Source organism: Idiotropiscis lumnitzeri, chromosome 8 (genome assembly GCF_059441095.1).
Source record: "Idiotropiscis lumnitzeri isolate Australia: NSW breed Sydney's pygmy pipehorse chromosome 8, RoL_Ilum_1.0, whole genome shotgun sequence".
Taxonomy (NCBI): Eukaryota; Metazoa; Chordata; class Actinopteri; order Syngnathiformes; family Syngnathidae; genus Idiotropiscis; species Idiotropiscis lumnitzeri.
In genome coordinates, this window is record NC_142398.1 from 20,198,970 (window position 1) to 20,222,183 (window position 23,214).

At 41.0% G+C, this 23,214-nt stretch overlaps 3 protein-coding genes across 13 annotated transcripts; 1 reads left to right on the plus strand and 2 right to left on the minus strand.

Moving 5' to 3' along the window:
- Positions 1-168: 168 nt before the first annotated feature.
- Positions 169-4,400, minus strand: LOC148332673 (Fc receptor-like protein 5). Of its 4 annotated transcripts, none has more exons than XM_088301712.1 (10): positions 4,272-4,400; positions 3,145-3,423; positions 2,772-3,068; positions 1,844-2,116; positions 1,436-1,543; positions 1,044-1,094; positions 846-944; positions 711-735; positions 540-636; positions 169-360 (listed from the first exon to the last, which is right to left on the minus strand). In XM_088301712.1, the coding sequence occupies exons 1-10, from the start codon at positions 4,309-4,311 to the stop codon at positions 340-342; spliced, it is 1,290 nt and encodes a 429-aa protein (XP_088157838.1). In that variant the 5' UTR covers positions 4,312-4,400; the 3' UTR covers positions 169-339. The 4 variants fall into 4 exon arrangements, with proteins under 4 accessions (XP_088157838.1, XP_088157837.1, XP_088157835.1 ...); XM_088301711.1 differs by having other exon boundaries at positions 1,436-1,762; XM_088301709.1 differs by having other exon boundaries at positions 1,436-2,116.
- Positions 4,401-4,424: 24 nt separating this feature from the next.
- On the minus strand, positions 4,425-14,813 carry tmc8 (transmembrane channel-like 8). 5 transcript variants are annotated; one of them, XM_088301706.1, is made up of 16 exons: positions 14,582-14,813; positions 10,659-10,884; positions 10,366-10,514; positions 10,126-10,260; positions 9,989-10,041; positions 9,770-9,909; positions 9,191-9,338; positions 7,815-7,985; positions 7,586-7,737; positions 7,431-7,500; positions 6,867-6,964; positions 6,576-6,762; positions 6,134-6,291; positions 5,876-6,031; positions 5,212-5,290; positions 4,425-4,716 (listed from the first exon to the last, which is right to left on the minus strand). In XM_088301706.1, the coding sequence occupies exons 2-16, from the start codon at positions 10,685-10,687 to the stop codon at positions 4,612-4,614; spliced, it is 1,830 nt and encodes a 609-aa protein (XP_088157832.1). In that variant the 5' UTR covers positions 10,688-10,884; positions 14,582-14,813; the 3' UTR covers positions 4,425-4,611. The 5 variants fall into 5 exon arrangements, 4 of the variants coding, with proteins under 4 accessions (XP_088157832.1, XP_088157830.1, XP_088157831.1 ...); XM_088301704.1 differs by lacking the exon at positions 14,582-14,813 and adding an exon at positions 11,026-11,366 and having other exon boundaries at positions 10,366-10,508; XM_088301705.1 differs by lacking the exon at positions 14,582-14,813 and adding an exon at positions 11,026-11,366 and having other exon boundaries at positions 6,134-6,258.
- tmc6b (transmembrane channel-like 6b) lies at positions 12,362-23,038 on the plus strand. 4 transcript variants are annotated; one of them, XM_088301702.1, is made up of 22 exons: positions 12,362-12,458; positions 15,004-15,163; positions 15,627-15,757; positions 16,608-16,766; positions 17,119-17,274; positions 17,863-17,971; positions 18,051-18,135; positions 18,336-18,410; positions 18,525-18,593; positions 19,073-19,287; positions 19,388-19,532; positions 19,730-19,885; positions 20,166-20,344; positions 20,434-20,524; positions 20,620-20,717; positions 20,939-21,034; positions 21,115-21,190; positions 21,571-21,704; positions 21,801-21,977; positions 22,105-22,183; positions 22,400-22,486; positions 22,567-23,038. In XM_088301702.1, exons 2-22 carry the CDS (start codon positions 15,108-15,110, stop codon positions 22,576-22,578), a joined length of 2,385 nt encoding a protein of 794 aa, XP_088157828.1. In that variant the 5' UTR covers positions 12,362-12,458; positions 15,004-15,107; the 3' UTR covers positions 22,579-23,038. The 4 variants fall into 4 exon arrangements, with proteins under 4 accessions (XP_088157828.1, XP_088157825.1, XP_088157826.1 ...); XM_088301699.1 differs by having other exon boundaries at positions 18,336-18,593; XM_088301700.1 differs by having other exon boundaries at positions 12,393-12,462; positions 18,336-18,593.
- The last annotated feature ends 176 nt before the right edge of the window (positions 23,039-23,214 follow it).

Genomic DNA, 23,214 nt, shown 5'->3' on the forward strand with positions numbered 1-23,214 from the left:
ACCCCCTCTGTCACAGTGCAGCACGAGCCAATCCGCTCATGCTGTGATGCTATTATTTTGTTTTCCTGCAACATCAGTATCAGAAAAAGAGCAACAATTTATGTCTCCTGAATATAAAAAAACAACACCTCATTTGGAAATTTTTATTTTTGATTTTGTTTGCCAGTATACAGTAACGTTGGTCTTTTAAATTGGTCTAGAAAGAATTGATTTAATATCCTCTTATGCAATAAGGGTGAATTGAAATTTGTGTTACAATAGCATCAGAAAATGACAATTTTAATAATAAGTATTGAAACTATGAAAATATGCTTGAAGAGTCTGATGAAATGTGCACTCTCATACAGCGATCTCCATAATCTAGAACAAGAAAAAGGAAAAAATTTTAATTGTGTTGGTTCATAGTTGATCTAGAGTTTCTATTTAAAACAGAAAATATCATCTTTTTAATTCTGGCGCCACGGTCAGTGAATGTTACACTGTTATTTTTTTTCTCCATTTTTTTATATATTTTTTTTAAGTCCAGTTTACTTTCTTACCTGAGTGTTTATACTGCAGCCTGTTGATCTTGTATCAGCCTGTTGGCCCTCCAGATGGAATTTAGGTATAGACAAAGGCAGTGCATCAGAAGTGGAACTGAAAGGAAAAATCTTGAACAAACCGTGTTTTTCTGGTCATTATAATAAATGCAGCAAAGTATATTCACTTACTTTGGGGCCGAACGGGGGTGAACACCTGAGTTAGATTGGCAAGGGGAAAAAAAAAAATCACATTTAATTCTGCAGCCAGGAAAATGTCCCCTCACTTATACAAATTCATGCAGACACACACACACACACACACACCTTTTTTGTTGTCAATCATCACATACACGAAGTAGCTGCTGACTGCCAAAGTGAGGAGGAGAAAGCAGCAGAATATTATGGCAATGATCTCCATGGTCACTTGTGTGGTACAAAAAAAAAAAGAACAGTTATTGAATTTGCGTACGTGGGAAAGCAGCATTTAAATAATTGACATAAGCTCGGATAAAAACTTTTTACTTGATGTTTCGGGCGACGCTGTTTCTTGGGGTGGGTTGTCAAGCATCCAGTCTGGTTAAGAATTGAAATGCATCATCAAAAAAAAAAAATGTGCAGAAAAAAGGAAATCAAACGTGTGTCAGATTCTATTCAAGGCATCATTTGGTGTTTTTGAAATATATTATTAAATATAGCAGGGAGGGGGATAAAGTATTGATTTGTTGTGCAACTTCAAATCTCATCTCTCTCATTCAACATTTGCAGAGAATCGACAATTTATCATATGATTCGGTCATTGTTATGCTGTACATGTAATTTATAACTTCAACCCCAGTGTTGAGCTCCACCTCTGCATTTCTGACAGAGTATTCAAAACAATAACAATCTGCGAATCGTAGACGTGAACTTTTCACCTTTAACTTGGATGAAGACGGCTTCACTCTCCAGGCAGGAACCGGACTCGTCATATCCGTCCCTGACCCTGCACTGGTAAAAACCAGAGTCTTCGGGGTCCAGCTGGGCTAAAATGAGAGTACGTTTCCAGTCCGTCAGAGCATACCGGGCCTGCTGCGCCGTGGAAACCATTTGCGTTTCGCAAGGAAGTGTGGCGTTATTAAAAAGCCAAGAGATTAAAGGAAAAGACCCTCGACTGACATGACACGTCAGTTTGGCTGCCGCCAGTTTGGAGTCTGATTTGTAGAGATATTCGACTTCAATGTTTACGTCACCTCCAACTGGGACTGGACAAGCAGGGAAGGAATTATTCGTAAAAAAAACAAAAAGGAAAAAACACACAAAAAAGTAGTAAGAATAGCTCATACCCACTTCCAGTGTCAAAGGCTCACTCATCAACTCCTGAACCTCGTTTTTCACCCAACATCGAGCCGCGCCCATATCTAACCCAGGGACCACTGCGACATTGAACCAGGCAGAGGCAGAATCAGCAGCCACAACGGAGGCCACCATCTTATCGTCCACCGAAAGAGAGAAGTTGACAGGAGGAGTTCCTCTGGATGACCAGCAGGTCACGTTCCCACGGTAACTCGCTCCCTCTTTGAAGACGGAAAGCGAGATCTCCGGTTTCAAAAGATGGACTAAAGTTTGAATGAAAAGGAAGAAAATGTTAAAAAAAAAAAAAGGCGGAATTTACATTTACCATATTTTCCAGACTGTAAGACGCACCTGCATCTAAACCGCAGCAACCCCTTCAGGGAAAAAAAAAAGATATGCAAGCCGCACCGGCTATAAGCCGCCATTTTATATGCTGAAAAACATTTGCTGTTTTTCGCATGTACAGAACGATTTTGTACTGTGAATGCACATAAAAGTACATAAACAGAATCAGTGAGGTAGTCAAGACGAGCAACACAATACATCACAGATCGCATGCGTGAGATGTCAAACACAGTACCAAGTTTGACCTGTGAGAGGCGGCATGGTGCCACGATGCATCGATAGAAACAAGGACAGTAGTCAGTAGTAGGAGAAGAAATGAAAAAAAAAAACGTATCAGCACATTACATTTACAAGCTTCTCTGTCATTTCTATTGTGATGAATGACGTTCTACAATGTGAGCCCGGCAAAAGCCCAAGCTTCATCTTGCTTCCTTATTGGCTAATTTTTTGGTCATATTTAGATTGAAAGCTAACCACCACTTGCCACAACACCGGTTTGCCCTTGTGCAGATGTTTAACCACAAAATCATGATCATTGTCACTTGATCGAGTAATTTCAAAACCAATCTATACCTTTGATGACCACTTTGACTTCTGAGCTGCTGGAAATTCTTTGGACATCCCGCACCCTGGACCATGCCATACATGAATAGTGCCCAGCATTCTCTGGAGTCGCCTTTTCCATCACAAGCTTATTCCCAGTGATGTGAAGCCGAGGGGAGATTGCAGAGGCAAGTTGTTTCCTGTTGAAAAACCAACTATAGGAGAGGTGGGAGCCCCTGGCAGTGTCGCAACTCAAAACCATTCTGGACCCCTCGTATAGGACTGCGGGAAAGGGGTCAGAGTTCACCCTGGTGTTTGAGGGTGGAACTGCAAGTGGGGTATTGATGGCGGAAGATTAGAGTGGACATCAATTTATGTGAGCGTGTCTTTGCTTGATACTCACTCGCGACACTGATTCTGATGCTGTTGCTCCTTCTCATGCTTCCTTCAGTTTTTGCCTCACAGTGGTACAACCCTCCTGATGTCACGGTCACCGTCAACAAGAATGATGCCGGCTGGTTCTCTTGGAGATGCGTTCTACCGTCAATCAGGAGACCGTCCCTTCTCAGTTCATATGTGATTGGTGGAGAGGAGTCGGGCGCCATACAACGGAGAACCACTCGTGAACCAGGGTATGCCATGTCGGGACCAGTCAGCACCGGGTGAGAAGCTATTGATCCACCTGAGGAAATCCATGTCATGCACTGCAACTAGTTACTCACATGTAAATGTTGGTAAAAGTGGAGATGGGAACAACACTGTCATAATTAATTCATTGTTAAGAACTTGGTCAATTGCGTGGAATTCACTGACTGAAGAAAGTAAGGTCAAATCGAGTGCACTACTTGACTTTAGCCAGCAGAGGCGCTATATATATAAAATATATATATATTTTATATATATAAAATATATTATATTGTCGTATTTCCCCAAGCTGAAAAATAGAATTACATTAGTCCTTGAGGGAGATTTTATTTGTACTGTCAAAGTCTGTTTTCTCAATCATTAATTGTAAAACAAAATTCTATTTGCTGTTGAAAAGCCAGAAATAGTCCAATGACTTCCAAAATGATTGAAACCACATTTGACACTGCTAAAAATGTGTGTCTGACTTCAACAATTTAAACATGGCTGCAAAAACAGATGGTGTGGCGATCAACAACTCAGAAATTATCCATGGGCTCACAAGTTCGATCCTTAACAGAGTTGTGACGGCGATATCCAGGAGGACCTGCCATGTTCATTTTTAATTTGATTGGCAACTATGTCTATTGGTCAAAATATTTAAAAAAAAAAAGATTTAATGCGAAATATTTGAGTTTCTCATAACCTATGTATTTTTTGGGAGAACATTGTCCATTGGCATTTTGAGTAATGTTACTTTGCTTTTATTCACTACACAACCAATTATTTCGGAAGTCAATATAATTACTTCATTCTAATTTTCATAGATTCTTTTTTTTTTTGGACTAAAACAGCATACGACAAAATAATTTCATCTTGTTTTCAAATTTTTTTTCTTTTACTCACCCAGAAGTGGCCACAAAAAAAGTGTGTGTAGAGTCCTCATAACACTGCTCCAAATTTACCGCGACACATTTTTTTTCTGTGTTTTCACGCGCACGCGTGAATTCTACTGCTGTCATACGCATGTTAGAAATAGATAACAACTCAGGCGTCATCTTCGGCTTCACGGGAGGCTTTAATGATCAGTACTTGAACAGAACTGTTACAAAAGTACAAGCAAATAAAAATGTTTCTGTTTAGCTGAACGCTTTCCAATTTATATTAGAGTATTTAGTAATACTCAAGCGTGGTGTGGCTACATGAAATGTTTTCATTTCAGTGGAAGGAAGGCCAAGAGTCCGGTTCACGTGGCTTGAGTGGGCATTCTCCTATCATGCAGAGAGAGCATGTTCTTACGTCGGAGCATCGTCGCATGCTTTTTCACCAGGAAACGCTTATCTGAACTGCTCTGTGAAGGCAAAGAAAAATAGACAGTGTATTATTTATATAAAAAAAAATAGTCTGTTGAAGTTGTTTATATAAAAAAAAAATATGACATTAGTTCGAGTTCCATTCCTTTTTGACAAGTTCCGGTCGTTTTACTCACTTGATTTTTGGGAAACTAACCTTGGTTATTTGTTGAAAAACTTCCCTACTCGCTGTTTTGGGCTAAAGCCATGTCTAATATGAGAGACATCTTGTTGCCTAGGAACTATGGTAAAGAGTGATGAGGAGCGCCATTCATTCATGCCATAGCCCTGTCTAATACAAAAGTAGCGTTTTGTTTTAGAATCTATGGGCAAATATAAACAAATTACTTGTGGATTTTCATTATTAGGGTTCGGTCCCCGTCCCCCTGGCTGTATTCTTATAAGCACACAGAGAAATATTCATCTGGCATGATTGCAGCATTTCTAAAAAACAACAAATGTACTTTTTGCACAAAACAAGAATTTCGACTTACCATAACCAGCATATCTTTGAGTCTCTCGATTGTCTTCTGATTGGCTCGTCCTCGTGACACGTAGGAGGTTAAGATAACACTGAGGAAATAAAATGTTACGTTTCACTTTGAGGCACGAAAGCAGTTCTGATGAGGTTATGTTTGGTTGGATGTTATTTGGAACAATTCTCTCATTAGTTAGTCTACAGATTTTAGGTCATAAAACCCCCACGGGTTTGCATACTTGTGGATTTTGTTTTCAATATTTTTCTATTCTTTGCGGAAAATCTTTTCTAATGTTTACCAAGATTTTTGGAAGAGTTTTTGTTCGAATTTTATGTAGAATTCATCTTAATTGTGACTCGTCACAATCATCCTAAGTTTCTTAATCAAGTGCTCTAAAGTCACTTTGTGGTTAGATTTGGAAAAAGTTGACATACACACATTCACTCAGCCCAGGTAAACTAAATGTACTTTTTGGCGTCTATATCCGTCAATGGGAGTGAATGAGTTCACATTGTTGAGTTTCAAAGAAGAATAGCTTGGAAGTCAACCAGCCAGAAATGTAGTCACTTTGTGCGCTGCTTTCTGAAGTTGCTTTTATCCATTGACATAAATAGGCCACATATGCAATAGCAGAGGCCTTTGATCGTAGTTCAACCTACTGAGAAAGTGGGTGACTTACATCTCGGCAAGTATGAGCGGCAGTGCAAAGACCTCAGAGGTCAGGTAGTGGATAATGGTTTGTGCTAGGCTCGGAAGACTTTTCACACACACGCCCGCCTCATTAAGTACACTTTGTCCATTTCCAAACGGGCCACAGGGGGAATGTTGAAATAATCTGCCACACATGAGGAAAAACACATCACGAAGATGATCAGTCGAGTACAAATGCAATAATGAGACTCAAAGTTAAACTCTTTTGATTTCACTAAAGGAGTACATGTTTTTATCCTCCGGGGCTTGTTGCTGAAAGAGGGAGAAGCCCAGCGTGGTGGAAGCCATGACAAGGCCGAGCAGCAACATGAAGTGGAATAAAACCGAGGAGTTGGAGGCTCGAAACATCTTCTGTTCTGCCACACAGCATCGCAAGACTGTGAACTGACATCACAGGGGTGAAGATGTGAACATTCTTCTTGAACAATCTTAAAGGGGAAGTCAACATTTTCAGTCACCAGGAAGTGATAAAATGGCCACCCTGAGATGGCTAAAAATGCGGGGATTTTTTTTTTTTCTTAACTCATATTTCATAAACGCAATATTAATCAGAATACCATGTTTAAACTAGTGAAGGGGCATAGAACATTTTTGGCTTGACTTCCCCTTTAAATAGTGTATTTCACCTCGGAGTGTTTCTATGAAGTTCATTGTACATTTTAGACTACCTTCTTGATGTAGAACGTCACCATCAGCGTGACTGTTCCTATCAGAGGCAGCAGAGGGCAGAAGTAAACGCCCACCCAAGACACAGTTTGACCGTAGACCAGATCCAGCACGTTCAAGGGGACCAAGAAATGTTGCTTCCCTGATAACCGGCCCAGTAATGATGAGCCGAACTTCTCACGCACCAACCTGATAGTCGATACAGAGAATGAGGAGATGAACCAAGTTGCTTGGTACAATTGATATTTAAGTTCAAAAAGCAAGGATGACTTTAAAAAAAAAAACAAACTCACTTCCTGGGGTAGTTGACGAGAAAGGCGCTGCAAAAAGTCGCAAGGAAGTTAAAGATACAGAGCTTGTACAGCTCTCTTCCAAATTGATTCTCCGTGCACTATAAAACAGAATAAGGTCAAAGGTGAAATGGCATTTTTTTTTGTATGCGCAATGTGGAAAAGAAGGTGCACTAAGTCAAGTCAAATTAATTTACTGTATTTTCCGGACTATAAGATGCTACTTTTATCATAGATTTTGAACCATGTGGCTATTACAACGGTGAGGCTTTTCTGTGCATTTTTCTTTCACCGGTAGGGGACGCTCTAGAGTTCAGAAAATACGCTAAATAGATCTCAATTTTTTTTCTACTCTTGGGTGTGTTCTGTTGCTGCGGCTTAGAGTCTATCTTATTTTTATTTGTAATCTATCATGCTCATTAATGAATAATCCAAAATCAATATTACTGGGATAAATTGAGAGCCTCCAAATCAATCAATACTAAAAACTAAGCAAACTAGAATGTGAATGAAGACAATCAAAAAGCGCTGGTTCAAAAATGACCATGAAAGTAAAACATGACTTACTTGCTCATATGTTGCTGTGTAGACAAAAAATAAGTAAATCCCCAGCGAGGCAAGCTTCAAAAAGATACTCCTGACGAAAGACAATCGGAGTTGAGCCGTGCGTGCGCGCACCAAAGCCATTCCTTACATTGTGTGCAGCATGACGTGCTTCTTACCTCACCAACGTGATGTTCACCTGCATGGTGAAGGAGTAATCCTCAAAAAATGAAATCTTTCGGAATATGTGAGGGAGGAAAAAGTTAACAAAGGTGATGGTGATGGGCGGGAGGTACTGGAGGAGGAGACTGACCAACCAGAAGTGACTGTTCTGGAGAACACACGGAGATTAAGCGACATCACAAAGACGAGGCTTTTCACCGACAAGTCGACATGAACTCCAGCTACCTTGCCGATAGATTGGGACGTTTCGGTCGCAAAATAGATGAGGTAGAACGCTCCACCCAGTAGGGACAGAACGAGCAGGTTGAGGATGATCCGGAGCAGGTAGAGCCGCACCCGCTGGCAAACTGTCCTCCTGGCCTCATACTGGGAGAAGCGCTGCTCCTCCAAATATAGCTGAGAAGATAAAGAACGTGTGTGAGCGTCATGGTCAGTTTTAAACCTCAAATGTTATTTTAGCAACCCTCACGCTGTTGATTTGATTGCTATTATAGGAGTCGATCCCAGCCGTCTTCGGGGAGTCGGCGGGGGACACCCTGAACTGGTTGCCAGCCAATCGCAGAGCACACAGAGACGAATAAACATCCACGCTCACACTCAAGAGTGTCCAATCAACCTGCCATGCATGTTTTTTGGAATGTGGGAGGAAAGCGGAGTACCCGGAGGAAACCCACGCAGGCACGGGGAGAACATGCAAACTCCACACAGGAAGGCCGCAGCCGGAATCGAACCCACGACCACTGCACTGTGAGGCCATCGTGCTAACCGGTCATCCATCGTGCTAACCGGTCATCCACCGTGCCGACCCGAGTTCACTCAACGAGCCTAATGAGGGCAAGCGCTATAGAAATTGATGGATGTGGATAAAAAGGTTTGATTTGGATTTCTAGATTTGTATTTTAAGGCATTGCTATAGCTGGTGTACGCGGATGTCCATCGTCTCCTCTGAATGTAGCTTGTTTGAATGAAGATCAACGGAATTGGCAGTTTAATTATGCAAATGACCACATGATACCATATTTATGTGTCATATAACTTGTGTCACTATAGGAACTGCCATTCCTGAGTCGTATTAGCCTCAGTACAGAGGCCTTTGAGGGTTTAAAAAAAAAAAAAAGGGTTGGCCAAGCACCCAAGTGTAAAGGTTGAACTTGTAATGAGTTAGTGATTTATCAACATGTGCCAAGTGACACATTAACATCGCCAGCTGAGTAACTGTGTAATACCGACTCCCTTGTGAGTTCTTGCCATGGGGTTCAGCGACTTTTAAAGGCTCTGCCAAAAAATGGTTCTCACAAAGTCATAAATGACATATTTTTCGGAGCCTATCTTCTGTAGTTTGCTGAAAAACTCACCACTTCACTGCTTTTGTTCTCAGGCCAGAGCAAAACAACAACATTCGTTTGGTGCCATTTTGGTGCTGAGGTTGAAGTGAATTAAGGAGATTCATTTAGACAACAGTAGTGCTTTGTCGCCCTCTAATGGCCTCTTCGAGCTAAGGAGCTACAGTATGTAGACATGAGTTGAGAGTTTAAATGAACATTTAAATTAAATTTAAATTTGTCAACATTGATGAAGATTCTGTTTAGGTGTCCATTCACCTTGAGATCATTTCTCAGGAAGCTGCGGTTCAGCGTGGCTGCATCCGCCTCCTTGATGGTGAAATCCCAGCCGCAAAAGATTTTATAGCTCACATTCATCCTGGAACGCTTTCCCAGCATCCATGTGTGCTTGTAGCCGACGGTTGTTCTATTTGTTAAAAAAAAGAAATATCAACAGCGATACTTTGTGAACATTCGCCCCAAGAAATTTTTGTTTGATGCAGTTGAAACATGGCATTGTGATTAACACGTCCACCCGTTTTTAGCCATGTCAGGTGGGGCGGCCATTTTGTCACTTCTCTCGACTTAAATTTACATCACAGTTGCTGCGTTCTCAGATAACAACCAATCGTGATTGGTTTCTCATTTCGGCACTTATAGTTGTATCATGTGTGACAGAACAGATATTGTTATTTAAAACCGTAAATTAGCAATGGCACTCAAGCTAACGCAACATGAGAGGTGTTACTGAAGTTCTGCTGCTGTTCCAAAATCAACAGCACAAAAAGAAAACTCAATGGCACTTATTACAAGCCAGTATATAAAAAAAAAAATCTAATTATTTGTTGGACCACTGACCTACGGACCTCCACGATGACACTGAGGAGGAGGATAGCAAGGATGCCAATGAAGTAGAGCAGTGGAGTAGTCAAGCAAGGATAATTGAGTGAACCACGTGTATAGAAACCATAAAAAACTGGAGAACGATCAAGGTAGCCCTGAGCAGATTAAATGAAAGCGTTAGATTAGAAAAGAAAAAAAAAAACACATGACGCACACAAACACATAGAACATTACCGATCCCAGAAAGAAATCCAGAACTGAGTCATTGCCTCCAAACTTTAATGGGTCTGTGAATTCACACACAACAAACATCATTTTGTCATTTTTTTTAATCTAAGTCAGTTGTGGTTTCTTTCGGAAAGCTCACTCACCATTTTTGTTGCCTCTACCGTAAAATGTTGTAGGCCCGAGAATAAAAGCCCATATGAGAGCACAGTGGATGAGATTCAAGTATATCAGATATCGGAGGAATACAAAATAGGCATTTACGCCAACGCCAAACCGGCCTGAAAAAGATCAACGTGAAGGTTATTGTATTATATAATATCGTTTTATCATCATCAGGTACCAAATGCACCTCCCGCAACTCATCCGAACAATCGATTCAATACCTTCAATGACACGTAGCGTGTGCTGCCATGGTAACAGTCTTGGAATAACCCCTCCCATTTTAGACCACACCCTCTTTATGTTGGTAGTTTGGCTCCGCCTCCATGATGTCCAAAAACCAATGTTGCTGGTTTGCATTTTCCTTCTGTTTCTATGAAAGTTGTAAAAAAAATAATTTGCACAAGATTGCACATGTCTTATGAAGCAGTTATTGCAGGATCATGTAAATTTGCAGTGCAAAGTGAAAAAAACAAGAAAGAGGAAGCATGCAGCTTCATGTACAAAGTCTGCCCACCTGGCCTGTCTTTTTGCTTGAATGCACATGGTAAGATTCCTTAGTGGCTGTGTAGAAATCTTGTCTCTGAGTCCTTTGGACACGGGTCCGAGACGATCATCAGCTTCTGAAGCATTCTGTCTGCTCTGCCGAGGCCGGAAAACCTGGATGCTAGGCAACTGGTCGAATATCTCTGTATGATAATACTGGCAGGAGTCTGATGACAGGGTGGAACAATTGCTTTCTTCTGCAACCAAAATAAAATAAAAAATACAACTAAAATGAGAGAGCTTTTGCTTTGACTCTTTGCATTTTTTGTCAGGGGAAAATATCATCTAGCCTCCCACACACAGATAACAAGTACATTTGGAATATAATGTCATGTTACCTGATAAAAGTCTTGAGAGGTTGGCATTAGTTTCCATTTTATCTCAATGAATTAGCTTGTCACGCAGGTCACAAAATGTACGAACACGCAATGTCGGTCCCGCGAAAAAATGTTCATAAAGAAATCATTTTCTTCTCAGCAGCTACCTTGCCTTCACAAAAGTTAGTTCCGCAATCTCAATCAGAAATATCCCGTTTTGCACCGTTGAATCATATTCAAAGTTCCTCAGTGGCTTTTTAAGTATTAGCATTTGTCTTCAAAGTCCCGTTTGAAGGGCTCCCTTTGCATTGTGTGGAAAAGACGTCAGATATGCATCATCTGATCGAAAAGTACACCCGGAGTCTGCGGTTGACAGGAAATCACATGACAGGATGCAAAAAACATGACATGCAATGATGATTTGTCAACAAGACAGACATCGACAAACATCGACCACGAACACATGCTCAATTAATTAATCTCTTAATTAAAGAACTTCAGAAGCCTCCTGGCGTCTACACCTCACCAACCGTAAAAGTACAACAATACAAAAATATAATAATAATAATACATTATTCTACATCAACATCATCATTGGATTTCTATGAATATGTTAAATAAACACAAATCATTTGTGTTATTATTTAGAACAGATTAATTTTAAAAGGTTGTTGGAGAATCTCAACGGTGACATGGGGAAGTATATTGACTCATATTATATGTATTTTTTGGGGGTGTTAGAATATGTTGTTAACCTAAGCCAATATTATAAATAGTATTACAGGGGTCACCAACGTTTTTGATAGTTGTCAGTGCTTCTTTTGCACTGATTACCAGTTTTATGCATACTTCTGAGTGAATTATATATATATATATATATATATATATATATATATATATATATATATATATATATATATATATATATATATATATATATCCAAATGATACCAATCAGTTAACATCGATTTACCAGAACTACTAAATCTAAATATTTTTCTGCAAGTGGTAGACTCAACCTCACATGGGCACTATACGTTCTATAAATTATATACTGCAAGAAATGCTATTAAGTGCTGATTACTGATTACAGTTTAAAAATTGGTCAAGTGTTTCCAAACATCGGTAAGAGCGACTCGTGCGATTCGGGCTGAACCACTGTGAGAAATGCCTGTGGGAAACCTATAGGTTACTTGCTTATCAATCAAAGTGTCATGTTGCTAAATATAAAATATCAGTGATGGCTCGAGAAGAAATAGTAGTAAACAGGATAAACGGGGAGTCAAACTTAGCCGAAAATTGCGCTTTTATGCAATTTGTACAATACTTAAAAACGCAAACACCCATTTAATGATGGTTTCCCCCACACGGGCTCGCTGTTTTAGTGTGCTGTCGTCTGTTTTGACTGCAACAAGTAAACTGAGACTTCGACAGTTTGTGAAGTCTAGCAATTGGTGAGTAAGTACGGACTTCTTTGACTTGATTTTATATTCTGTCTCACTCAGACAGGTTATTAAATGTTAAATACGTCGCTATATCGAAACCGTTGACAACTTCATAAAACTGATTACGAAGTAGCGACCGGCGGCACCTACCGAAAGAACTACTTTCCAAATTAACAGCTGAGAATGTCGCTATAAATTGCTAAATACAAATATATATTTTTGATCTCTTGGTACCGAGAGAAGTAAGCTTGGTCAGCAGAAAAATAATGCAGAGGTTTGGGGAAAAAAAACGAGCCGGGTGATTGAGCTTGTGTCTTCTGTTGAACAATGGCTGGATGGTTTGTTGTTTAAAAGTTGCATATTGTATTCGAGCTTTCTCACGTTCCTACATGGATGCATTGTGCTTAGACACGCAATGAGGAAATTTCATTTCCGATGAAGCCAGAATTGACCCTTTGGTTTTGTCCCCTTTGGTCTGGATTAATGCGGGCGTGCAGACCCCCTTGTAATAAGGACTGACTTTATTGCAAACGCCCCTTTTCAATCTTCCTAATATGTTCCGCCACATGTGCATTCTTTCTGTAAATACATACATTTGCTTTGGCAAGGTAAGCACCCAATTAAATGTTTTCTTGTTGCTCTTAATTTGGCCCTCTGGGAATATTCCACCCCATTCAGTAAGTGAAGCATTTCTTTACGATGAAAAAGATGTGACACCACTCCTTTTCCTGTTGTGATTTTATCAGCCTGTATTCCATTTTGACCTCTCTGGCCATCTATGTCTAAATAAGAGTTGTCCAGACTATTTGTTTTGGCAGTGATGCAGCCTCCTCCTCCAAGTGGCTATGTCACCTCCACAGTAATCTGTCCCGGCTGTATTGTCCATGAAAACAAAATGCACACTTTGTCATTGTGCCTTTTTTCCCACCAGTTAAGGCGACAGCATAAGAACAGACATGTATATTTCCCAGATTAAAAGCTTAACGGTTACAGGGATGGGAGTTGATGATTAAGTCAGTTTAGCGCAAAACAATTAAACACTGTTTACCCCAACCTCTGTTCTGAGAGGCCTCTGGGCGTTCTTTACCAGGATTACGGCTCTAGGGTGTTGCATTGCATCTAGACGAGTGGCAACTTGTTCTCAAGCGGCGCAGTTTCAAAAGAAAAGCGAATCACCATGAAGACACATTTTCACTGGTGGAGGCAATATTTCAATAGCACGCCACAGAAATCAAATTGTCGATAAGTGTGCCGATCTGTCCACGTGGTGCATGCAGCAGACACTCTTCCCCCACATTGATAATGTTGCATATGCATGTTATAAGAAACTAACGCTGTTTACTTATGCTAATCATTGCAAAACCATTATATAAGGTATCATAAACCTCAAATGAAGCAGCTTGAGGAAGAATAACAAACAATTTTTTTAACCTTCTAAACTACTTTCATTTATGCTAAAGCTACACCCTGAGACTGGAATTCTTCATTACCACCAGAGGGCTGTCGCTTTGATATGACGCCGCCAGCACCCGCCTCTTCATCGTGTGATTTTTAGAATGTTTTTATTCTGTTTTGAGGGAAAGGCTGTGAGGAAAAAAGAAGAGGTGATTATTGAATTATGTTCCGCTTCAGAAACGCAAAGTAATATGTTAAGTTAGCTTTTAACAAACGAGAGACAAGGATACGCTCCTCCCATTTCTAGGTAAAATGCACAATTTGTGCTGCGGCAGCAATGGGGTGTCACCAGTCGACATAAAATATCAAAGCTAAAATACAAAAAGATACTTAAAGATTTTAGAGGAGCTGAGAGGCTTAATCGGCACTGTGTCGTGGCTTGCGTGAAAATTGAAAAAAGTTACGCAGCTTTGAAGTAAACATGGCTCTCGGTCCTTTTAGCAGGTGTTGACCCAAAAAGCTTTAAGGACTTTGATATGTTAGCTTGACTGGGACTGGGGTGGTGCATTTGATTCCCATCTGTTTGTGCTATTGGACGAAAAGTAGCGCTCTGAAGCTTTCTTTTGCTAGCTGTAGCTAGTACCGTAGTTAGCCATCAGCCAACTGCCTACATACTATTTTTGGAGAAGAACTGTTCACTGTTCCCCCCCCCCCCACACACACACGCACATACTCACAATTCTGACAATGCATCATTCTGCTTTTGTTCATGAATATTCATGTTCCAAGGGTCACGGTGGCATCTGACTCAGTCCTCATCAAATGCCGTGCCACAAAAAGGCTCTAGTGACCTAAGCTCCCATGACAAGACCAAAGTGTTGATTAATTTTGAAGCTCCACAACCATGGATGCATATATTTTTCTGATAATAATTTTCCCTATACTAAGAAGAATACTTGGACAAAATCTCAACGATCATAAGCTTAATAGACCTCGAGGTCTCATTCCTGCGTGGAATTGAACGAGTGCTCCGGGCAAGTCACAACTCGTGTGTCTAGATTCCAAAGTAGTGTGCTGGCGTTCCTTCCTTTTACCTGTCATATTCTCGTCATGTTCTCATGGTCCTGCCTTTTCTTTTTTTGGTCTCCTCCCCTTTCAGCAGGTAGTGGAGTCAGCGCCATGGTGGGAGTGGAGTGCATTTATGATCTGGTAAGGTTGTGAAGCCTGCTGCCAGGAGTCAACACACGCACCGTCAGCGGAAGAATGGCTCGGAATGTTAATTTCGACCTGGGACACCCCCTCATTGAAGCTGGACTGGAGTGAGTGTGGACATTATTTAATTTTTATGCTTCTACAGTGTAGTCTTGTAGTTTTTTTTCTTTGGCTTGTTTCAAGCTCACCTGCCTTTGCTAAGCACAGTGAGTGGGCGGAGAGTAAGGAACACAGGTGGTTGGACGGTTTGGTCTTGGACATTGTGTTTGCCTGTGAAAAGGTAGACCATAATCCTGCGACTATTATTTATTTATTTATTTGCTTTTCGCAACTGCACAGATGTGAACTGCCTCTATTTTTTTTTGTTTGTTTCACGCAAACTGTGTTGTCGGTTTTGACCTCACCGTACATCAAGATAACGCAGAGCATCTGTTCACAGTTTCTTCCACTAGGGCCGCAACTTCTCTCATTGCGATGTTTATATTGAAACTGGACTTGATTCACTCTTGTGCTTATAGTGCAGTTTCCTGTCTTTGTGTACGTGCTCTCATGTGTCTGACATGGTGTCAGGAGCCCGGCAGATGAGGAAGGCGTTCATGACTCATTCCATCAACTAATAGCAGAGCAGATTCACAACGGCGGCCTGGGCGATGCCTTCGAACTGCAGCAACTACAGAAAGAACTGGATGAGGAGAGTCGAGGTACATACAGGATGCAGCACAACTGCAGTCTATCTAAAACTTGCCCAAATTGACAGTGAGAGTTTGTTAAAGACTACCGCTAGATCATATTTTTCACATTTTCAGTACAATTTTCAGATTGTATGGCTGAGTGCTTCTTAAAGTTTTTGCACCGAGTGCAACCTCCCAAAAAATGCATACGACTACCTCTCCAAGTACCACCATAATGGGCAACATTGAAATAAAGTTTCAGCACGTAGCAGACCTAAGTGTTGAACAAAAATAAATTTAGTAGGCCCAAGTGTTCAGCAAAAAAAATAGGCAGAGGCATAAGATTTTTTTATTATTATTGTTTTTATTATTTGTGATCTCACGTCACTGTAACATTATTTGAACATTAACACTGTTTAAATATTAAAAAAAGAAAAAAAAGAATAATTTTGGGGAGGTTGGAGACAGTTTTTAAGGACAAAGACTAAACTTTATCGACAAAAATATTCACCCAAAATCAAATATTTTTTATTTTTTCCCTCATTGTGATTGCCATAGTACACGTCACAGGAAGGCCTCTAACGACTACACCTCACTTTTTTAATATCTAAGTCATTTTTGGAGCCAATTCAAGGACCAACATAGTCATAAATTGGCAAAAATCTCCCCCGAAAATCAAGTAAAACACCGTTCTCATTCTGATTGTTGTAGCACGTTAATTCAAATTAGTGAATAATTTCCTTGAAATCGGAACCAATTTACGATCAACCCAAAAGGTGTGACTGCAGGAAATTTTGTTTACACTATGACCATGGCGAGTCTTCTTCTCAATACATACTACAGTGGCTTTTACTTTATTCTTTTTGTTTGAATTCCTTAGACTATGTGGCCCACCTGTCCAGCCCTGGACCAGAGCGAAGGAATCGGGGAAGACTGCCGGGAATACAGGATGTTGAAAGTGAACCTGACCCGCTCATTGGCGAACGTTGGTCTTCAGCCACCTTGAAGATCCTGTCTTCCATGCCCAGCCGCACCATCGGTTGGTCTCACTGCGCCTGTCAGGAAATAGAACACATTATCACTTTTTGTACTGCAAATGTAGATGTAAAAAGACAAATTTGCATGCGTAAAGTTATTTATCACATTGCTGAAAATATTTCAGTCTTTCTTGTCTACTTGTATTCAGCATTGCAAAAATGGAAACAGTCTTTACTATTTTGTCACGCAAAAATCCCGACCCTACTGTCTACTTCACACACGCATACATGAATCCTGATTCTTTTTAGAGTTTAAGCTGTCAGCTGCGTCATTTCTTGACCTTTTCATGTTGTGGAGCGCAAATTCTAAAGAACGCTGCCGGCTTTCTGAACTGGTTCTTGGCGCTCTTTCAGGCCGCAGCAGGGGAGCCATCATCTCTCAGTACTACAACAGGACCATGCAGCTTCGGAGACGCAAGCAGAGCAGACCCTCCATCAAAGACTTCTCACACTCGGCTCGACCGAGCATTCGAGGTTTCGGCATCGAGGCCGACAGTACAGACGCAGAGGGTGAGAAGAATGACGCACAGTTAAAGCAGGCACATCAATTAACACAAAGGTTGCAATGGGTTTAACATCACTGTTGGATAAGTATTCATTTAACACTATGATCATAAGTGTGAGAGTTTACAATCGGGAAGAACTGCGCTGCAACGTACAATTTAGCAGTGGCCGTGCATTCGACAGCGAGAAGGCCTTACTGTCATCAACTCTTGATCTGATTGGCTATCGAAAACCCTTGAGACACAGAACAGACACCCGCACAAGTGTATAGTGCTTGCCACTGGCATTACAAAATCTGCCTGGCAACACAAGCTAGCTAAATTCTGATTGGATAAAAACGCTCACCTAAAAATTCAACACTAGGATATTATATGACATCAATCTGAAGACGATGATCATAATTTCTTGATTATGTTAGGCCAGCAGAGAAGGCCTGGAAGGCCTTGACCCCGCCCATCACTGCAATTTAGAGAGTTTTTTTTTTTTTTTCTATAAGTTGCTCTGTTTATTTATACAGGGTGGTCACACCAGAAGAAATGACCTATTATGAAGTAGCAGAGTTTGTTTTATTTACACAAAGTGTTTGTGTTCAAGGAAGTAAAAGGGATCATCTGGTGAATAACTTGCAGAACCTGTCGGCAAGCGACCGAGTCAGGATGCTCCGGGCTATGCCTCTCAATGTAGCCGAAAAGAGTGAACTCCGGTGCGGTATTGTTTGACCCCATTTTGGAGGCTTTCTGCCGTCCGCTGAATGTTGTGTTTGCCTCTGTGCTTATGTGCAGAAGGTTAGCGTTGCAAAAGGAGAAACGCACTCTGTCTGGCAATAAGATCCCGTGCTGCAGTCGACTCAAATATTACGTCATCATTGTGAGTTACTTTCACCTCCAATGTCTACAATTCATGCGTCTTTTTTTGTGTAATTTACTCCTTTTACTTGTTTGCATGAATACATGTAGTTAACATTTACTCCGAGTGGTTAACAGAAATTACATATGTGGATTTTTTTTTCAAAGATCAGCGTTAAATGTTGTGAACAAAACATGGTTCCCTCTCCTTCGTACTCTCAGGCCGCAAGACAGAGTTGGTACAGTTGGCTTTCTTTCGTGCACTCCCTCCAACTGTGGCAAGTGGCACTCAAGCGAGTGAGCGGCCGATTCGGCAGCGGGGTCCTGTCGTACTTCCTGTTTCTCAAGACGCTGCTCTTCTTCAACATCTTCCTCTTTCTGATGACCGGTGTGTTCATCGTGCTTCCTCAGGCAGTTCACCCTCCTGCTCTGTCTGAAGGCAGACAGTCTTTCACCGGACTGGAGCTTTTTACGGGGGCGGTAAGCTGTGTTTTTATGGTATTGCCCTTTTTGAATATTATTTAAAAAGTGGTTCTCAATTGCTGTGCCGTGAGAGAGCATCACGTCTGCTGCTGGAAATGATCTCGTTTCTCGTAACTACAGTTGCTCAGGGCTCAGGTAAAGACCGATCACGGTTTACGTATTTTCTGAAGCTGAGCCGTAATTCGTTGTTAGCTGAGCCCTGACTATCTGTGATGTCATTTTCAGTTGACAGCAAGCGGCAAAATTGTCGCTCTCTGAAAATTGGGTGGAATTTACTGCTTAAGTCATATTTCACAAACAGAATATGAATCAGAATAGCCATGTTGTGACTGGTGAGCCTGCATTGAACACATTTTTTTATAAAGAAACATTGTGATTGACAGAAATGTAGATAATTGTTGTATACTTAATATCCTGCCGGTGATTAAATGTCGCCAAGAATCAGATGAATTGTATATTTTCTGGTCATGTTTCAGGGCTATTTCTCAGACACGGTGATGTACTATGGGTACTACTGTAACTACACGCTTCGTATGAACTGCAAAAATGAAAGTGGAGGGCAGTATATATCTGGGTCCAATGGAACCAGTCTGGACTGCACGTTGAAGCGTCTGCCTTACAAAATGTCACTTGCCTATTTCTTTACGATCGGCATGGCCTTCTTTGTCACGTGTATCATCCTTGTATACAGGTATGCATTCTTCGTCAGGCGATGTGTACAATTTAAACTCACACTATGAGAACACTGAGTAACATGGGATGTCCGTTTTCTGACCGTGATCTCCCACCAGCATGTCAAAGTCATTTGGTCGAAGCTTCCGAATTGACAAATCGTATAGCATCCTGGCCATGAAGGCCTTCTGCTCCTGGGACTTCAAGGTCAGCAAAAAGTCTTCCATTAAACTCATGTCCGGGAATATCTGCACTCAGCTCAAGGTAAGAGGAAAAATAACATTTGTGGGGACAAAAAAAACTGCAGTCTTGTGGTGGAGTTGTGTCAATTTGCTACCCATCAAAACTGATAATGGAAATACAAAAAAATGTGCATATTTGTATCAAACAGAAATGAGCTTCAGCTACTTGGTGGAATTTTGGATTTTCTCACATCATCTTTCTCCATTCCAAATTTGCAGGAGCTGCTAGCAGAGGTGAATCATAAACACTCCCAAAACACACTGTGCCAGAAGCTCTGGCGAGCGGCGGTCCACGGTCTGGCGTGGGCCATATGTGTAGCGAGCACCACCGCTTGTGTGCTCTCCATCTTCTACTTCTCTGAACACATGCACCAGGTATGGTGCTGTAATGTTGTTTTTTTTCCATCACATTGTACTGAATGTACAGTATAAACCCCGATTTAAAGGGGAAAGCAACCTCCCCAAATTCTTTGCAATACAATGTTCCATGCGCCTTCACTAATCAAAACCTGGCATTCTGATTAAGATTGCTTGATTTAAAAAAAAAAAAAAAAATCGATTGACTTCCCCTTTCAAGACAGATGTGTAGATACAGGTATACTTAATATCATTAAATGTCACCAAGAACTGTCTTGCACTCCCTGCCACTCACTAGAACCTCCAGCAAAGTTCTCGCAGTGTGACCAAGGACCCTTTACTGAACGAGGCCAGCCTCCTGGCTCTCCCTGTGGTGGTGTCGTGTATAAACTTGCTGCTGCCTATTATGTTCAACCTGGCATCGTGGATGGAGGACTACGAGTCGCCTTCCGTCCGCACATACGTTGCCATTGGCAGGTACGACCGCCACAGCGATTGCCCGTGCGCAAATCCTAACAGACTGTTAAAAAGACGTCAGAGTGATAAGATGGTGTATCGTTTTCTAGAAACTTGATGTTAAAAGTGAGTGTGCTTGGAGTACTTTGCTACCATTGGCTGGGTCGAGTGGCTGCTGATCCAAACAGTATTGGCCTCAAGGTAACGTGGCTCAGCACAATAATAATAATTTTGGGAGTCTTATCAATTGTGTTGGTTTGTTTTCTTTTATGTTTCATGCTTTCTTTGATCCGCAGTGCTGGGAGAGTTTTGTTGGCCAAGAACTTTATCGCTTCCTGTTAATAGATTTCATCTTTACTCTCCTTGACACCTTGTTTGGAGAGTTTCTTTGGAGGTGGGTCATTCACAATCATGTCTTTTGGTCACTGTTTATTTATTAATTAGAGCTACGAAATCAATGAGTGGTGCTTGACGAGGCCAATCTCTAATACTCGTCGTTACTTATCATGAGTTACTGCAGTTGGTAGTTTGTTTGCCAGCGTGAAAAGGTTGCATGGCAATCACTGGATCGACCAATATTCAGAAGAGAAAGTCAAAGTCATGACATGTCTGCAGGTTGTTTTCGGAGAAGGTGCTAAAGAAGAATAGAAAACCAGTGTTTGATATTGCCAAGAATGTTCTTGACCTCATCTATGGACAAACGCTGGCCTGGTACAGTATGAGCTCCTTGGCCTCAAATGCAAACTGTATAAAACTTTCTGTTGACTGACATGGAACATTGTGTTGTACAGGCTGGGCGTTCTCTTCACTCCTCTGCTGCCTGCGGTGCAGATACTGAAACTCCTGCTGCTTTTTTACATTAAAAAGGTATACTTTTTCATTTATAGAGACCATGTAAATAAATGTATATACTTCAAATGAGGCAATTTGATACGGTGCGATGATGAGGGGGGCGCGTGTGACCCTGGGGAAAATGCTTTTTTTCCCGCTGCAGCTAACTACAATAAAGTGTCATTTCACATTTACTCCAGCAGATGGCAGTGGCGCGCTCCTTACACATTGTGCGCAACGAGTATTAACTCAACGGTGTAGGTTTGTTTTACAATGAAAATGCTATTATTTATACTTGCGGGGGTGCGCGAATTGTTTTCTTCTTGCTGGGGGTGGGGGGGGCATTTCAGAAAATAATAGCAAAGGACTGATTTAAGATAACAATGTTTACTGAATTCAATTTTCCCTCGCTCTAGAGCAGTGTGATGATGAACTGTCAGGCCCCCAGTAGGCCGTACAGAGTCAGCCAGATGACCACCATCTTCATCACTCTACTCTGCTTCCCCTCCTTCCTCGGAGCCTCGGTGTGTGTCACCTACACCATGTGGAGGTAAACGCATATTGTGCATAACTTGCATGAGGTCTTTATCCAAACAGTGACCAAAAAATGTTGACTCATTCCCATATGCATTGTCTTTCTCTCCAGTATCACACCCTCCTCTTCATGCGGTCCCTTTCGTGAACTCAAAACAATGTTTCAGGCTGGAAAGCTTTGGGTGGAAGACCTTGAAAAGGAAAATCCCAATTTATCAATGCTGGCCAGGGCTCACTCGTATCTTGTGGAGAACCCTCTCTTCCTGTTTGTGGGCGCAGGCATCTTCCTGTTAGTACTCAACAATGAAAATATAATTTCACTGGCTACAGATGCGATTGTGACAATCACATGTCATATGGTTTGTGTAATGCTATTCTTTATTGGAGACGCTGCTGATGTCTGTTTTTCCCATTAGGATCGTCATCTATTTCCACAGTCAAGTGGTTGATGGCCAAAGGAAGATCATCGGCTTACTGCAGGAGCAGATTGAGAATGTATGTTAAGTATGCGTATCGTTGCTGTCCTGTGGAAAACACTTGCATCCATTTTTTAAACTTTTTTTTTTAATGTTAATGGGGTTTCCGCATTACAGACATTCCATTAATGTGAAAAAAAAAATATGTGTTTTTCCACAAGACAACAACAATGCCTGAATGTTCTTTTGGACTATTTTCTCCTAACATCGTTCTGTGTATCTCTCACCTGCTCAGGAAGGCGAAGACAAGAAGTTTCTCATCACTCGCCTGCAGTCCGTCCATGAGCAGAGACGAACACCCACCCGGAGGCTCACAAGCCAGGTAAAGGAGTCTGAGTTTAAACAGTGCATAAACGTGAAAAGAACGCCCACCCCACTCACCTCCAACTTTTTATTTTCTAGGATTCTACCTGATGAGACAACTACTCCCTTTCTCAAGCAGATCAACTTCCTTCAAACCTGAAGGCCTTTTAACTGGAAAAATCACTTGACAAGGGTAGTGGCATCTGACCAAAATTCAAATGTTGAACTGAACATAATGGAATTGGATGCGGAAAGGTTTCTCTGAGGGAAAGGAAGAGGAAATAGTTTTGGGCATAAGTGACATACCTGAAGGAAGTCAAAGTAATGGACTGTATAAGATAAGGTAAATGATTTAAAACAGCAATAGATGCACTTTCATATGAATGTTGAACTGTTTTTATTTTTTAGCTCTTTCATGAAAAGTATGCAGTAGTCTTTTTTTTTTATATTGTAAAATTTTACAAGTGTGTGTGCTGCTAGCAACTGGATGCTGGAAATTGTATTTTGTTTTGTTTTTTTAGAGTAATAACTCATTAGATATGCTCATTAGAATTAAATTATATTTTATACACATTGTCGTGTACTCAATCACAGGGCACAATCATGCATACATTTCCACCTATGGACGGTTTGTCGAAAAAAAAAATATTCTTCAATTACGCCAACAAACTCACAACAATTGCCTGGGTGACAGAATTGGAATGCACGTGCAGCAATATGCTTTTTGCAGCTAATATTTGTAATAAA